The 18,699-nt window shown below is 38.6% G+C and overlaps 1 protein-coding gene across 2 annotated transcripts in view; it reads left to right on the top strand.

Annotated features, from left to right (window-relative positions):
- slc8a4b (solute carrier family 8 member 4b) overlaps positions 1–18,699 on the top strand; it is a 105,587-nt gene that overhangs the window by 68,752 nt on the left and 18,136 nt on the right. For both annotated transcript variants that reach the window (XM_015006087.2, XM_015006086.2), the window contains exon 12: positions 17,269–17,375. In XM_015006087.2, coding sequence (XP_014861573.2) covers positions 17,269–17,375 — 107 coding nt within the window. The remainder of the gene's footprint in view (positions 1–17,268; positions 17,376–18,699) is intronic.

The raw sequence follows: 18,699 nt of genomic DNA, 5'->3' as shown, positions 1-18,699 counted from the left end.
TTGTCAGATTGGTGGTGGGATGCATGTTCATTGTTTGATCTTTAATTAAAAGAGCTGAAAATCTCGAGCCTTAAGGGGGGAAACACACAAAGACACAACCACGATCCGGTCGAGACAGAGAAAAACGAAGGACAGACAGCCAAGTGACAGAGAGCTGAAGAGAAAATAGGAAAGAAATACAAAGAGGATAAAAAGCACACATCAATCCCTCAGCTCCGTCTTCCTCCTCTCCAGGTCTGAGTGTCTCCCTCCTCCTCCTCGTCTCTCCTAATGTGAGAGCAGTCAACGCTAAGTAGCTTAAGCCAACATCTTTAGCCAGTTTTTAAGCTTTCCCTCCATGTGTGCGAGTTCAGCTGTGTCATGTGGAAAAATCGATGTGGCAGCCACTGTCTGCTGTTGGCTGCAGTCACATTTTTCTCCATACTCCTGATTTGACTTCTTGTTCATCACACCCATCCTTATGCTGCTGCGTCCACAGTTTGAACAGTTCTTCAGTGCCGTGTATTGATTTTTCTTTTTTTAAACTGTTGAGGCTTTCCATTGTTGGAAAAAACAACTTTTAAACTACTTAGGATAAAGCTGTAAATAGCGATATGAGGAGTGAGAAGCACAAAGATTTCTCCCAAGAGCCACAAATAGATCCCAGAAAATTCAGTTTTTGAGAAGCTAGATTGAAGTACAGCATGATCTCCCAACCGTCCCCTGAATTTATAGGTTTTTCCGTCTTCAGTTTCATTCAGAGTGACATTTGAAAAGCCTTAGAGAGTCTTATATTTGACTTGAAACCTCCAGATACGCGATAAATCGATATATCATTTAAAACAAGCTCAATAATTTCCATTTGCATAATTTATCGTTTTTCCATTTTCTCTCTTTCTACCAAAAACTGGATGATAAAATCTTCAGTCTGGTCCTTTGGTCTCAACTACTGCCTATTTTTTAAGGACAGTTTCACGTACAGAGACTTCACGATTCATTTTATTTGTTGTTTTCTTTATTTCTTTTAGACATTTAAAATGTCTTCCAGTCACAGTTTTAAATGTTAATTTGAAAGTTTATTGATTTTCGAGAATGTGTTGAATTATTACGCTTGAAATTGGTCTCAGAGCAACAATATTATCGTTTATCGCGATAACTTCTGGGGGGTGTTTTCTAACAGACCTACATGTGACGCGAGTTTCATGTCACTGGCCCCTTCAGAACAATGTTTACTTGAAAAAACGTTGCCATGTTTGATTCTTCCCATCCCCACTGTGAAATCCTCCCGTTTAGCCTCCCTGTCACTCTCCGTTTCTCCTCTGTGTACTTCTCCGCTCTGCTGGCGACGCTGCAATCCAACCAATTTCTCCTGCCAAGTCAGCGCGCACTGGCAGCAACACGCCCAGTGGCCGGAGCGGCTCGTCCGCAGCCACACACAGCCTGAGCGCGCGCTCTCCACCCGTGGTTTTCTGCCAGCCAAGGCCTGTGATCAAACCCCCGCCGACTGCACACACCCTGTAATCACGGCTCGGAGACCCACCGAGAGCTGCGGCAACAGGCTGCCTCCCCCTTGTCCTTCTGTGCCTCCTTACTTCCCCATCTGCCTCAGGCCTCGCAGTTCCTCTGCCCCCTGCCCCGCCAGGCCCAGACCACATTAAAACTCTCAGCGCTGGGTTCACTGACCAACAAGGCCAACGAGGAGCCTCCAGGGTGTGTCAGCTGTGCTGCTACTTTCCTGTTTATTTAGACTGACTTCAACTTTTCTAGTAGCTGTAGAGACACATCAGCAGATTTCAAAAGGTTGTTTCAGTTTATCCACCTCAAATATTTAAAGTGAGAATGTAATAAAAGCTGCAGGAACCTTCATCCTTAGTCATCCACTTATCATAATTGGCCTTTGTGAAGGTTTGGTAAGAATAATAAGTGATTTTTGATTTGATTTATTTATTTCAAACAGGTTTTTAAAAAGAAGAAAAATCATGTGCATTCATAACCAAAAACAAAATAATTTGTTTTTTACTACTTTTCTGTTTGAAAAGGAGTAGGAAGAATGTAACACTTATTTAATCCTTAATCCCTAATCTCAATTTAATGAAATAAATATATTGTTATAATATTCATGTGTCTGTTCAATATACTGGGCTAAAGAGCCAACAAATAAATTATATTACATAATTTGGAACCAACGATGAACATTGAACCAACCATCACATAGTGAAGCACGGTGGTGGCAGCATCAAGCTGTGGTGCTGCTCGTGTTTAGCAGGTCAGAGTTGATGGGAAAATGGATGGAGCAAAATAATTCAATGAGTTTCAAGGTGTTTTTCTCACATTTCCACTGTTTGGTCTTAAAGTCGTGCTATTTGTGATTTGAGGTTCTTTACGTTGAGCTTTACCAGTGTTGGTCCATCAGAACCTTGACCCAAATGATGTGTAGATTATATGCAGACAAACTAAGACCTGGTCCATATGTAGCTGAATATCTGGGAAAACAAACATTTTTATGCTTTTTGGCCTTTAATCCTCATGAAAACATTTATAAAAACTCAGACCAAAGTGGAAGTTCATTTGTGTTCGCATATGAACTTTGAGGTCCTGCGAATTACTCTCCGACACATAATGCGCCGTTATATCCACTTACTTGCTTTGACACAATTCCTCATCAGTATTAACTTATGTTTTATTAACTTTATATCACACTACACTATTTAAACTTATTTCAACCTCAAAAACTGACTTCCTGGCAACATGTTTGATTCCTAACAGGAAGTAGTTTTGAAGCAACCTGGTTGGCTGACAGGTTTTAGCTCCACTGCCCCTATGCATTTTTGACCTACTATGATTCCTTGAATAGGTTGGAGCAGATCTATATTTTTTTGTACAAAATCATTAGATTTTGAGATTTCAGTCTAGTCAGTTCAGACTTTGTGGAGCTCCTTTCATAATGAGATGTTTTAGGGGCTCTTGTCTCTTCAAATACTAATAGGTTGCTGCTGGTCACGCCCCCCAACTCAACTTTTACACTCACGTGAAAATGGCTGCAAGCAGATGCGCAATTATATAAATATGCATCCTTGAAAAGCAGAAATGGAGTCTCCTGCACAACCAATAAGAATGCAGAAAGTGGTTTCTGGATGCTAAGTCAACAATAAAATATTTGTCTTTTCCAGCAGCCATTGTACAGTGGATAAAGCCGTAAAACCAGTTGACCAAATGTGCTGGAACTCAGCTTGGGTTGCTGAATATGACTTAATCTGGAGGGTTTTGAAACAGCTGATTTTCAAGACAACAAAAAACAATAACTTCTTGTCAAAATGCAGCTGGGTGGTTTATTGAAGCATTTGGGTTGTTTTTAAAAGCAGTGGAGACCAAAACGGAAGTAGAATAATGTGCAAAATGTGAATTTTGTGTAATACTTTCCCTTGAAAATAACACTCAGGGGTGAAATTGTGTGGATTCGTGTGGATGAAAACTTTCCTTAAACCAATCCCATGTGTATAATACTTATTAAAACAAAGATATTTGTTTTATAAAGACCCGACTGAACAACGTCTAAGCTTTACAACATACTTAACATTCCCGTCTCAAAATACCAACAGGAGTTTTACAGACATGCAAAGCTCCATGAAAATGAATGGAGTTCAGGTTAATGAGCACATCCAGCAGCAGCGGCGCCTAAATGAGGCGTTAAGCTGGTGCTGAGCTGCAGACCCGTCGTTCAGAACCAGCTCTGGAGTAAATCAGGCCGCCGTCATCAGCAGATCATCTACAGGGTCACATGTAAGACTCTACTGTGGACCGTTCGGCGGGAACCTGGCGCCCTGGTGGGTTCTGGGTAAACTGGGCTGTGACATGATGAACGCACGGTGCTGTAGGAGAGTGATGAGCCAGCTCCTGACTGCAGCACCTCGGGGTAATCTGGTATGATCCGCGCACACACAGGCACACACAGCCATGTCAGAGTGATTAAATCACTAATGGCTTGTGGAAGAGACGATGTGACTCATGCAGGCTCTTCATCTCCACTTGCATCTCTCACCCTCCTCTTCACCAAACTCTCCACTACTGTCCTTCTTCTTCTCTCCATCTTTCTCTGTTATTCTCTTCTTTCTGCCCTCCTCCGTTCAATTCATCATCCACCTTCTTCTTTATTTGTGCCATCACATTTCCTGTCTATCTACCCCATCATTTCCTGGGATGATATATCGCCCCTCTATATTTCATTGTTCATTCAGCCGTCCCCTTTCACCTCTTCCAAACTCTCTCAGCTTCTTCTCAATTCTTAAAATTTGCCCTTCATCTTTACCACCCCTTACTTTATTATCCTCCTCTTCCCTTCCTGCCTTCTTGCCTGTATTCATCATCGCAGGTGAGCTCGACTCTTCTGCAGTTCCAGGAAAGAAATGGCATTTAGCTAATTTTAGCCGGCTCTTTTAAAAAGGTTACCTGAACCCAACTTCCAACAGAAACTCAAATTTTCCTGCACGGACCTTTACCAGCGCATGTTTGTTCCAGAAATGTCCCCAAAAAAAGGTCAGAAAGTACAATTCTTCTGGTTTTAATGATCATCTAAAGGAAATATCAAGGTGGATATTAGGTGGGAGACAAATTTGATTGAAATAAAAATAGAAAAACTGCTAAAAGCTCCATATAACTGACAGTTGAGTAAAGTATGCATGTTAAAGGAGACATAATTCACATGTTGCACATATTTGTTCACTGCTTCTACAAAACAGCAAAAAATGCTTAAAGACAAAAAAAACACCCAGCCGTTTTTAGCAGTAAGTTGATGTTTTTTTGGTGTCTGGAAAACGAGCCATTTCAAAAACTTCCCAATTAAGTCATATTGCGTTACCTATCAATCAATCAATCAAATTTTATTTTTATAGCACATTTCAGCAGCAAGGCATTTCAAAGTGCTTTACATAATTAAAATAAAAACAGCATGTGACATTGAATAAACAGTGAGAAAGAGAAAGACATTTAGCAACCTAAACTGAGCTCCAGCATGTTTGGTCACCTGGTTTTACCACTGTAAGCGCTTTACAATGGCTGCTGGAAAAGGCAAGTGCTTAGTTGATGACTTACCATCCAGAAACCACTTGCTGCATTCTTGTTGGCTGTGCAGGAGGCTCTACTAATGCTTTTCAAAGACGTACAGTTGAATAATTGCTCATCTGTCTGCTGCCATTTTCATGTGTTTTTTTGATTTATCATTGATTTAGCTGAGCTATTTTTGTCTACAAGATGGAGTAACGATTCAACAAGCTACATCAATGACTTAAAAAGAAATACTGCGTGCAAAATTTTAAATTTGAGGTAAAGTTGAAGACTTCGGGAGACTTCCTCCTAAATTATTCCACCCGCTTCGAGTATTGCACCACTACTACTAAGAGAAATTGCCCCACAGCATGCTGCTGCCACCAGCAATGTTCTTGTCGTTGTGGCCAGACATCTCAATATTTGTCTCATTTTCATATTTCATTTAGTTTGTTTGCAGCTGCAAATCTCTGTGAAGTTTAAAATTAAAGTTCAAGGAGCTGATCTTGTAAGAACTAAAAAAAAATCCTCCAACATCAAACTGCAGCATTTTGTCTTATAATATTAATGCTATGTTTTATTTTTTTTAAAAACCAGCTTTTAAATTATTAAGACATTCAGATGGGAAACTGTTGGGTCAATTGCATTAACATTCACACACCAGGCAGAACCAGTGTAGCCGGTTCGCGTTCAAAAGCTCTCATGACGCCCTGCTTATAAACACACCGCTGGCTTCACTGTGAGAGACGGACAACGATGGAGGGACCGGAGGAAGATGAATGAGTTTAAACCTCTGCAGGACGACTGAACAGACAGAAAAGTCGGAGGTGGGGAGAGATGGATGGGCTGCTGGGCAAAGAGACAAGAAGGAGAGGGAAGGGCAGGAACAGGTGGGAAGAAACTGGAGCAAATAACAGCTGGAGGGCGAGGAGGGAAACGACGAGATGTGGGCCACAGTCGCTTAAACCAACTGGTGGCTCCTTGGGTGGTAGCAGAGGGACATGGGAGAGCAGGATGTTTAACTTTTCACCTTGAGATGTAAACATGAGTTCAGCAAAGGATTCTGAAAACCCTTCATGCTCCTGACGTTAACTCAAACTTTGACCCTTTCATGCATAGCGGTCACTGCAGCAGACAGTCATCTAAAAACCGTTCTCCTGTGTTTAAGGATTTTTATGTCATGAAAACACACAGATCACTGGCATGGACACTGGTGCATCATACAGTACACTGCCGACTTCCTCTCATCCTTCCTTACATTCTTCTATCCTGTCAGTGTTTTTTAAGGTTTCCCTTTTTAAAAATTGTCCATTCATAAATACCTGCTGTAAATGAAAAGCCTGTTTGTGTTTTTAAAAGGTTAAAAACGAGGGAGACATTTTGTATGTGTCTGAACGCTGCATGTTTAGTTTCTGCTTTAAACTGAAGCATCATGGGATGAAACATGAAAACAAACTGATGAATTAATCATACCGCAAGACGCTGAGGGAGCCGTAAGAAGATAAACAACATCTGAGTCGCTCGGTGTCTGAAGTCGCCCAGTTGAAGCTCCTTTAGCCTCTGTGCTGCGACAGCTAGCTAGCGCTCCATTCAGCCACATCATAAATTCACAATGAGCATTAAAACAAACATGAGAACAAACGAGACGAGAGAAGGAATGGAGGAGAACAGGATGTTCCTATTGATTGTTTGTTTCTTTATGTTTAGCTGCTCTGTAATAACAGTTTATTTAAGAAGAAATATTCTCTCCTGGTTTATTCTACTACCAGGTCTTGGTCATTTTTCCCTCAGTTATTCTCTGTTTCAGCCCACCAGGCTAAGCTACTGATTTTACATGTTTAATGTTTGACTTTATAGTCAGGGTTTAAGTATTTTTAGTAATGTCTTCCAATAACACATGACTAGCTAGTAGTCTTTTTACATTTTCTGTCAACATTAAACGCAAAATTTTTTTAACTCAAAAACATGGAAGGCTGCTGGAAGGCCACCCTGTAGCTCCCCAACACTGGGCTTATCAGGATTTCTGGTGGAATATTCTTCAAACTGATTTTAAAAAGAACTACAGCGCAATAAGTTGCCCCTCTATCAAACCAAAGGTATGACCCCCTGAGCAGTGAGCCATATTGCTCATATGTTTCATCTGCTGTATGTTAGTTTACATAAACAGTCTGTTTTCTGTCATGCAGCAGATAAAGGAGAAAATTGTGTCGCAGGCTTTGGTTTCATGTTGTGTTTCTGCAGCATTAAAAGTTTAATGGAGATAGAAAGTACAAAGGGAGACTGATGTTGGAAAGAAAACAATGATGTGGTTTCTACATCAGACATCAATGGTGTTTGTGCACAAAGTGAGACTCTGTCGTTGTTTTAATCGTCTTCACATATCCAGTCTGAGCAGATCAACCACAAAGATTTTTTGTGATGCAGGAAGTATCTCCTGTAGCAGTCAGTATAGCACTGAATCATAATAAGCCTCTGACTGAAGACTGTTGCTGAATGACAGTCTTGTGACTCTTGTGCTCAGTTTCTGGGCAGCAGAGATGATGTTCCATCTTCCTGGATGAAACCATCAGTTGTTGAGAAACACTGCTAATCCACCTCACTTGCTTTTGCCACTCCTTTTTAAATCCCCGTCTGTTCATATGCTCAATAATTCAGGCAGAGACAGAGTCAAGCATGTGATCTTTCTTTCACCTTCCACATTTGTGTCCATTATCAAATTGTTTTACCGCTGCCTGATCGGTCCGTTTCCGATTTGTGACACTAATTCTGATACATTTCCGATTCTTTTCAGTCAGAAGAGTCAGGCCACATTTTATCTGACTTTTACATCATAATTCTGCACCAGAAGAAGTCAGACAATGGCTGAAAATTATTATTATTAGCTTAATCAAAATAAAAGAAGTCTGTATCAGTACTGGCTCAAGCTACAGATCCAAACAGACTCTCTGCAGAACCTGCAGTCAATACTCCACAAACAGCCACCAGTTGTGCTTTCTTTTTCTTAGCTCCCTTTGTGTTCTTATGAACTTGTGACGACACGATCAGCTCCGAATCTTTAAAATCAGTCTATAAACGAAGATATTATTATTTCCATAGACAATGCGCTGCTGCTGTGAGTCGTCTACGTTCTTCAGGGAAGTAAGCTGCTCACAAAAAAATGTAAAGAAATCAGACTTCAACAAAAAAATCTGGATTGAGCTTCCAGACCTGCAGTGTGAACGTCGCCTGAGAAAGAAGAGATGTTTTAAACTTCCTTCTTCTCTTTCTGCTCCGAACCCATGAAGCTCCGTTTCAACTCCTCTGGGATTCGGGGTCGTAGGTCAGGCATGATTTGAGATTTTAAGATGCTAATTAGCCACTCCCAGGTGTAAAAACAGCACCTTGTTGCCACGGTTACACATTGAAACAGTCTGAAAGTAAAAAAAAAAAGCTACAGCAGAAATCCTTCCAGCTGCAGAGCCAGAAGGAATAGTTGTCCAAATACGCAATAATTCAACCCACAACAGAACAAATCAGAACCACACCAGGACACCGGATCACTAGTTAAAAACTATCTAGGTGGTTCAAACACAGCCCTGATGCCTCAAACTGGACCTTCAAACAAACAAAGAAATAAGTCAATGGTCCCGTTTCTCTTTAATGATCGCTGATGCTGGACTCGTTTCCTCAAGTTCACGAGCATCAGAGATAAAAACGAGACGTGGGAGGACGCAGCGTTTTCAATTAGACCCACACAGACGAGCAGCGCTTCCTTTTTATTCTCTCCTGACGAAAACCATAATCACATCAGAGGAATATTTCCTCCAAAACTGGAGCAGAAACAACATCTGCGGATTGCTTCCCTCTGCCTCACCCCCCGTGAACAGTCGCATGTCATGTTTTCCTGCTCGGCGGCTGAACATCGCCGGCCTCGTTCGTGCGGATGAAGCTGATTGGATGTGATGTGCAGAGGAGGGAGAGGTGCGGAGCGGGAAGGAGCTGTGAGGGCTCATGATGAGCAAGGGAGAAATGAAAGCGTATTAGCGCCGCGCCGCCTCGCCTCATTCGGCCGTCGCTTCATGACCGCATGGCTGATATCTGCTCCACTTCCTGTCTGCTGTAAACTTCAGACTCTCAGCATTTCTAATCAAGTTTAATCACTCTGACTTGTTCCTACCTACATCACCGCCTCCCTTCTTCTGTTTTAAATATATTTTCCATACAGCATCTCTTCGCTTTCTCCATAATTTAATCCTCAACACCTTTCTGTCTCAATAAGCAATAAATCAATTAATCCCGTGATAAATTAAAACAAGCTCAATTATTTCCATTTGCATGATTCGTTATTTCCCTCTTTCTACCAAAAACTGGATGATAAAAGTCTTCAGTGCTTTGGTCTCTTCTGGCTCCTTCATAATTCATTTGTTTTATTTATTTTGGGTATTTAAAATGTCTTCCAGTTCCGGTGTTAAACTAGAAGTTAAAGTTTATTGATCTTTGAAAATATATTCTTGCATTTTTATGCCGTTATTATATTCCTTGAAAAAGGTCTCAAAACGACAATATTATTGTTTATCGCGATAACTTCTGGGACAATTTATCGTCCAGAAAACTTTATTATTGTGACAGGACTCGTCATGACGTTCATTATTCTCTCACCTTTTTCTTTTATTTCGTTTTCTTAGAACAGAAGAAAAGTAGCTAATTAGGATCAGAGTTCATAAACTATATTTGTTTTTCTTTACATTGTTTATTTCTGCCGGTTTTACTTGGTAATAACTGGATCCAAATGTAAACGCGCTGAGATTTCCTCTCTCACCTTTCCTAAACCTCCTTGTCTTTCCTCTGTCTCTCTTTCTCGCCCTCAAACTATCCGTCTCTATTTCCCCGTCCACATCTGAGGTGTAACTTTATTACTCAGCACAGCTGGAGACGACTTATCAGGAGCGCGCATGTGGGTGACAAAGTGTGTGAGTTGTGCAGCTCCTCATTATGGATCCATGATGCCATTAGGAGAGGGAATATCTTCCCCCTTAAGAGCTTTTTATCTCACTCTCTCTCTGCTGGCTTCCCTCCAAAGGTTTTGTTTGTGCTGCTTTCAATCAGAGGATCAGCAGAAACATGGCTGCCGCAGCAAAAGCCTGATTCAGGCCCTCAGCCTCGATCTGAAACTGAAACCGTCCTCACATTACTTAAAAACAGCCATTATTCCTTTTCAGGCTGAAATGTGTCTATTAGAGCCATAGTAGAGAAAAAGGAGGATTTTATTGCAAAAAAATTCACATTTTCTTGAAATTTTTTTTATTTTATTTTCTGATCCTGGAAAGTCAAAAACTTGATAGAAAAAAAAATGAGAAAGGAAATTTCTTAGTTCCTTGAAACTAAGGAACTAAGTTTCAAGGAAGACACAAGTGCCTTGAGTTTGACACGTGTGTCTCAGGTCATTGTGGACGTCTGTCCATCCGGACAGTCTTATTAAATCTCTGTAATCTCCAAACCTAAAAACCTACATTTGCACCTTGCTGATACTTTCCCTTTTAAATACTGTTACATACGCTTTGTTTTCTAAGATATTTTACTCTTTTTGACTATATTTAGGTCATTTTTACCTTAATAATGACAATAATTTTGATTATGTCCTGGCAGATAAAAACCTTTCACCTGAAAAAGGTCGTGTTTTGTTCCAGTTTTGCTGATCAATTTTTCCACTTCCCATCTCTTCATTATTCACTTTATTAAGGCAGTAAACTAGACGTGCTGCATTGTTTTTGAAGTATTGCTCTTAAATCTTTTTTACAGCCCAGGTTTTCATCAGAAGGAGAATAAAGCAGGCACATAAATCAGCCTTTACTCAAGGAAATTACTGGCTGGTTTTAGCAGCTCCCATAGATGCCCTGTTTGAAAATGCTGTTTCTTATTAACATTTAAAACAACGCGTCTGACGGCTGCAAATCAAAACGCAGAACTGGACCCAGAGGAGCCTGGGAAGGAAAGAGATTAAAGATAAAGACGTAAGGAGAGGTTTCGTCCATTAGGTAATGCAATGAGGTCCCAACTTAATCAAATCAGGCTGTCGCTCAGTCATTCGCTTAGCAACAAACTTTAGCGCAACAATCCAACTACAAGGACAACTTCTCCATTACGCTAAATTAAAAATCCTGTCCGGAGCAGCTAGTGAGCAATACCTTCCTTTGCTCTGGGTTTTTAACTCTATTTCTGGCAGCAGCAGCGGTGTGTTCACCAAACCTGGCGGAGTATGTCGGTGCGTCTGTGTTTGGTGTCAGACTGTTGACAGGCCGAGGCGTTGAGCCTGACAAAAGAACTTTCCAGGGAGCAGATGTCAAAAAGTAACAAGGCAGAAACACGAGGAAGATGAGACGGCGAGAGAGGCGAAGGTAAAGGCTGGAGAGAAGCGAGGATTCTGAGAAATTATTAATGACGAGTGGCTGCGCCGAGCGTTAAGATGCCCCATATTCTCCAAATCGATTGAAAGGCAGCCGACGCTACAAGGCAGAGGCGCTCCTACTGAGGTCAAAGTTCAACTCTTTAAAGACATTTTGTTTTTTTATACAATATTAGTTTGGATAAATAAATGTTACAACTCTGCAAAATACAAATACTTAAGGAAATTTGAAAATACCACAGGGTAATTATGTGATACAGGAAGACATGATTCTACGAAAGTCCAACATTATTTCTGCTGTTTCTCAAATTTTTGGACCGTTTATCCCTGATTAGTGACTTTATTTGCTGAAACCGGTGAAAACAGCAGTGGTTACAGCAGGGGCGTCCAAAAAAACCCAACCTAAACTCAAGCTAGTGAAGTGGCCCAATTTAACCGATTTAACCAATTAACCGTTAACTTAATTACCACAATCGATTCATCACAGTTAATCGTTTCATCCCTAAAACCAAAGCTGTGCAGAATATGCACTTAGTGGCCACTTTATTAGCTGCCTCTTGTCATTTCTTGTTGCCTTAAAAACGTCCGTATCGCTTCATGAAATAGATTCGTTGAAAACAGTCTGGTGCTGCTGCACCTCCATGATGTACTGCATCGCTAAAAACGAACTGCAGCAGAGCCTTTCTGGTGCGATTTAAACAAATGACCTGACAGCTCTGGAAGCCAATAGACTGGAGCAAGAAAAAGAGACGTTGGCGTCAGCAGCAGTGGTGGGACCGCTGCGAGTTTTCTGTGCAGAAGATCATGTTTTAAAGTGACCGAGAAGGGATTTCTGCTGATTCTGCATCGCTTGGTTATAAAATAAATATATTTTCTGAGATTTATTTTAAGAATAAATCTGGAAGACATTGATTGTACTGTCCAAAACAAACCGAATCTTCTCAACCTTCCAGTAAACCAAAGGTTTTGATGCTAAACCGTTATTTAGGTACTTAATAAGATGATGCATCAACAGTATTTTAAAGGACATTTCAGTAAAATTTCTCTGCTCAAACGGCTCTGGTGTCACGCCTCTCCATGTCTGAGATCAACCATAATCCTCAGTGGTGATAGTGAGGAGATAATCTGTAAATCCCTCAAATCCTACATTCTGAATAATTCCTGGAAGCGCTGTGAGCGATCGACATATTATTTTCCAACGCCTCAATAAAAATGGGACACACTGACCAATTAGTTCATGAACCCAGAAGTCATCTGTACTTTAATTTTAAAACTGCTCCTGCTTGAATTCAGTAGCGTTTGTCAATAATTGGCAAGAAAAGCCCAGAAAAAGCTCGAACAAATAAAAACATTTTATATTCTCGACCTTTACTCCAGGAACGACGAGTTAAAACTAAAACCAGCTTCTGTTCAGGCTCACAGCAGATTAAAACACAGATACGGGTAGTGACTAGTTACTCAATTACATTTACTTTAGTAACTTTTGTATTTTTACTACACTATACTTTCCACTTTTACTTGAGTAATTTTATCATGAAGTATTTCTACTCTTACTTGAATAAAATTTCTGTTTTAACCAAAACGTCACCAGAAACAGACACACAGCTGCAGTTTTGGTTAAAATTTCATGAGTTTTTTATTTAAAGAAACTCATTTGGAAAAATTTTGTTTTGCCCGATTTTGTTCTTTTTTGTAACTTAATTGGATTATTGTCATTTTCGTCCTTAAAATGCCAAAATTTCCACTTAACTATATATTTTGGTCTGTCTAATTATGTAATTTTTAATTATTGAACGATTGATAATTTGATCAGTTACTCAGTACTTTTTTACTCTTACATGAGTATCATTTTCAGCTACTCTACTCAGCTCTGTTAAATGAAAGGTTGAACTTTCTGCTCATGTTTAGAAGCATAATTAAATATTTCATGTTTTCACCGACATGTCGGAGTTTCCCCAGCCATTCTTGGACCAGATTAAATTGGATTCAATTGGAGTTTTGCCCAGGCAGCCATTTAACCCAGCAGTCCACATCGACATCCACGTCGACGACGCTGAACCGTTTATGTTGCACGTGCATCATTAACAGTGGTGCTGCTTATAAAATGCATGCATGTGTGTATTTATTTCTGCAAAGTAAAGAGAAGAGAAGTGGGAATAGACGTAAACAAGCGCTTCCTGCATATATATTTGTGTGTTTTGTATGCAGTTTGCTCCGCTGGGTGAATAATGTTTGTAATCGTCCAGGTGTTGAGTGGGAGCCGTGTTTTCATGCTTACCTGCTTGTGTGCTGTAAGCTGAACTGTTTGTATGTAGATGTTCAGGTCACCGTGCAGCGACGGCTGCCTGCTCATATAAACACGAAAATGAAGTAAATACAGGGAAGTTTGTGCATTCATGCCGTTATATAATTTGTTTTGCAGTCACCGTGTGTCGTATTGAGGACAAGCTTGGGTGTTGGACCACTTGGGGTAAAATAAGGAAACCCTGGTCTGGTTATAAGGATGGATGGATTTGATGGGTTTTGAGGTTTTGACTCTTAGCTGTAACAGATATCGCTCAGATTAAAGATCCAATCAATGAATTATGAAGTGAATGTCCTGAGAAAAACATCGTTTGTTTGTTTGTCCCCCTGAATAAGCTCGGTGTGTACTGAGTCGTAACGCTCATATCTCAGCAGAAACGGCGTGTTAGTCATGCTCGTCTTCAGGCGTCTTTTTTCACTTCCTGTCTCTCAATATCTGCTTTATGTTTTACTAAAAATATTATTTAAAAATAATAAAGTTCAGTTAGTATCTCTCCTGTTTTCTTCAAATCATACTTCTGGATAATTGCTCTTATATCTTCATTAGTGTGTATTCTAGTCACATTTCCCTGGTAGAGAAGAAAATATTGGAAACAGTATGAAATCAAAAATGCACAGTAACCTATAATTAAGTGTCCTAAAAAGTGCCATTTAAGTTTGATATATTTTTATTATGCAATGCATCCAGTTAATGCAATAAAATCAACTTTTGATCAAATTACTTCAACAGCAGCATAACCTACACAAGAAATGAAGCTAAAGTGAAAACTTTGGATTTATGAATTTTAGACATACCTGATTTATCAATTAAATCACATTCAATAAATACAACTATTTTCCCCCCAATGTTGGATTAATGTGTCTCTAGTGAAAAATGTAAAGCTGAGATAATTAAATGCATCAGTTTTTATAAAAGTCATCTTATAAAAGATTTCAAGACAATTTCATCCTCCACATACTTTAGTAGCTCAGGCTAACTAGCTAATTAAGCTAGCAAGAAACTAAAGTCAAAACTTTGATTAGCACAAAAAAAGCCACGGGTTTATCATAGAATGCATTTATTGTTGTTTAAATATATGGTTTTGTTTACAAAGAAAGGCTAGTGCTTCTTTGTAATGAATGTGGAATAGTGCTGTTTGCTAGCTGAAGCTAACTGCCGAATTAAGCTAGCATTAGCTTAAAGTCAAAAATAATCAGTGACAGCTTTTTAGCTACATGTTTTATTTCAGAAAAGGGTTTTTTTATCATTCAAATAATCAGCAGAACCGAGCCACAAAACATTCAGAGATTTCCAAAGAAAGACCGGCTTTAACAAATTGTAATAGATTTGGACTTTAAAAATCAGGAGAACAGATTGAGAGTTGGTTGACTCCTAGAAAAACCTGACTTCAGAAAGATTCAAATAGTTAACAGGACCCAGTCGGTGTTCCTCGTGTTTCTTACTTTATATTCCACTTTTCAGAAACGCCATAAACCAATTTTCAAGTTTTGCACCAAGACTTTCTCACCAGACTCAATCAGTTTAATCCTTTTCAAACTGCAACAAAATTTATCACAGGAAGCTATAAACAAAAACCAGTCCAGTACTAATCTAATTACATCCAGTCTCCAGAATTCAATCAATTCTGAATACAAAAGTGAAAAATCTGATTCCATAATTTTTAAATTGACATTTAGTAAAAGCTATTTCTCCACTGAAGTCAGTCAGTGGATTTCATTAAATATTCATTTTTTCATTTTTATTCGTCCTTCAAACTTTTTTTCCTGTCTGCAGAATAATAAAATTATGAAGTCACTCAATATTAATTGTAAAGCAACTAAATATTGCATTTATAAACTCTTATACCAAACTTTTGCTAAGCACCGATAGATTTTTTCCATACAAAATGTACATCACATCGTATGATGAGGTATAGAGTTTCACTAGATTTATTACTGTTTATTTTTATTATGATTCATAATTACAGCTACAGCTAATAAAAAACAACAGTTATGTTTCTGAGAGAGTTAGAACGTTACATATGACAAATGAAGGGATTCTTAAAACAGACCAATATGCAGTAAATATTTTTTTATTGATTTTTTTCAGTAAAAAAATCTCTGGATATATTTTATTTTACCTTTGTTAAAACTTGGTTATAAAAAGGCAAATGCTTTGTAAGAAAATTATGTTGGTAATAATTTTACCCTGTTTACAAATTAAATTTCTTTAAATGCATCCATGGGTCAAATTTGTATCATTTTTTAAGTGCAGTTGGGGGCCGCAAAAAAATCAGTCCAAAGGCCACAACTGGCCCCCAGGCCACACTTTGGACACCCCTTTTTTACATCAACTACGAGATATTTGTAGTCTTTTATTTAAAGTATTCAGAAGTTTTCCCAGCTTCGTTGAGATGGTTTTTTCGTCTCTAGACTCTTTTCCCTGTCCCAACCAAAGCCTCTTTAGAGCTTTAGAGTGAAGATGTCAGGAAACTGTCTGGTGGAGGGAAACAGACAGAAATGACCCTGCAGGATCTAAAAAGTGAAAAAAAGATGTCAAATATATTCATTTTAAACAAATGAATAATGAATTGTAACAGCTCTTAAATTATTTTCTATTCAGATGTAAGAGTCCTTTCACTGTGAGCATAAAGACTTTGGACTGTCGCAAAATGCAAAACATTGATTAATTGCATGATTAATTAAAATGAGCTTAATGATTTCCATCATTTTGATCATTAATCATTTTTGAAGAGCCATTTTGTTTACAGAAACATCATAATCCATTTTATTTATGGTTTTGATTGTGTGTGGGTTTTTATTTACATTTTATTTGTTGTTTTTCGTGTTTTATTTTGGAATGTCTTCCATTGTTATGCCTTTAGCAATAGATTATATGAAAATGGTCTCAAAACACAACAATATTATCGTTTATTGCAATAACTTCCGGGGCAATTTATCATCCAGCAAAATTTGTTACAGTGGCAGATTTAGTTGTGGCTTTTTCACTTTGTTGGCCCTTAAGGGCCTCTGTAGAAACCAAACATTTGGGGTTTTTCTTCATCCATATTTCAGTACAGATCCCATTTACGTCTCACCAGCTGGGATATTGCTGCTGCTGTGGTTGGAGCCACTTTTTTTGCTCATCTTCACAGCTCTCTCTTTTTTCCCACTCTACTTGTTAAGGTTGGGTTTCTGCACACGTTTTTCCCAAAGTTCTTTGCGCTGCATTTTAGTCTTGGCCTCAGGGTGACTCTAATTGAAAGCACATCACAATGGCTGCTGAGCTGAGCATCGCCATGCACCGCGGCTTCAGAAAATAATCTTTCAGGACCCGGGAGTCAGATATTAGCATACTCAGTACACAGTATCGAACTGTCAACATGAACCTGAGCCTTCAGACTTTTCTATAAAGCGACCTAATGGCTGCTAAACTAGAGAAAATTAGATTATATTCTTAATTATTACTTAAAGTTGTGTGATCTGAAGAGACCTCTGGCTGCTTCTTAACTTCTTCTAATGATGCTGAGGGCATAATTAACATGCATTCACTGAACGTGCTTTTTCTGTCCTCTCATTAACAGGAAGGTCATTGAGGTGAAAATTATTGACGATGAAGAGTATGAGAAGAACAAAACCTTCACCATTGAGCTTGGAGAGCCGGTTCTGCTGGAGATAGGACAGAAACATGGTGGGTCTGCTTCTCTGTCTGCTTTATACTGAAATAATAAAAGTGTTTTTTAAGCATAGAGCAAATGTATCACTTAGAAACCCAGTCCTTTATTGATTATCTGAACTCTGATTAATTTTGGAAACTGTGTTTTAACGCATGGCAGAGATGGATTGGACAAGATTTAACAACATTTTTAAATAAAGAGGGGAATTCACAAACTAATGCAATCTCCTCAAATTTAATCTCCTCCAATTTAATTGTTTTAGTGTCCAATTGTGTTTTTTCCTGCACTGGATTCACAAAGCAAATATCACTAAATATACACAGACTCAAACATCCTGACCAAGTCAACCACATGCAGGCAGTTTTAATTTGTGAAAGACAGAAAATAATTATTTTTCACTGTAATTAATTTATCTACAGATGAGAAACAAGTTAAAAATGTTAGATGTGTTCCGATGAACCTTTATAAGTTTCAAAGGTTGTAATTTCAAAATACAACCATTAGCAAATATTAAACATACTTTTTCACTAAGCCTATATTTCTGTAATAATTTTTATTTTTATTTAGTCTGATGTAACTAAATCAAGTCTAAATGATTAATTTAAAAGCATCATTGTAGATCTGCCGTCTAGTTTATGTTACGTGTACCCACGTTCAGCTAATTGGTCCTCGGAGGTTTTCATAAAACTTCTTCCATTCGGTGCATTATTGAGCCTGTAGACCTGATTGTGAAAAGAAGGCTGCTTCCTAAAATGTACTTTTATTTACCTTGTAAGAGTTTATTACGGTATAGTAATATCACTGACAAAACTATCAGCTTTCATAAAACATGTTTTTGGCCATAAAACATCACTTTAAGCTAATGCTACACATGCTGCAGATGTAGGGAAGTTAAATTACTGATGTAAAATGTTTAGCTCAGACACAAAAAAATTTATTTTCATGCCAATTGTCAGTAAACATGCTGTAAAGGTTTCAATTAATTTATGTGTTTAATCACAAATATTGTGGATGTAGGGAAGTTAAATTACTGATATAAAATTCATCATTCATTTAGCTCAGACACAAGAAAAGCTGATTTTGATGCTAATTATTGTGGGTAAACATGCAGCAAAAGATTGAACTAATTGACGTGTTTAATCACAATCAGCAGATATTTTTGCGCTGACAGAGGGGAATGTAGAAAGTGCAAATAATAATCATAAAAACGTTTTCTTACCAGAGAAACCTGATGCTGAACAAGATGCTCACTCCATCATATTTCTATGTTTCCAGTAAGAACCACACATTATTTCAAAATATTAATGTTAGAAAGGTGCTGTTTTGCTTCTGTTGGTC

Source organism: Poecilia mexicana, unplaced genomic scaffold, assembly GCF_051168715.1.
Source record: "Poecilia mexicana isolate PSO_F unplaced genomic scaffold, ASM5116871v1 scaffold_18, whole genome shotgun sequence".
Taxonomy (NCBI): Eukaryota; Metazoa; Chordata; class Actinopteri; order Cyprinodontiformes; family Poeciliidae; genus Poecilia; species Poecilia mexicana.
Note: the sequence above shows the minus strand (reverse complement) of the source record. Positions and strands in the feature narration are given on the sequence as shown.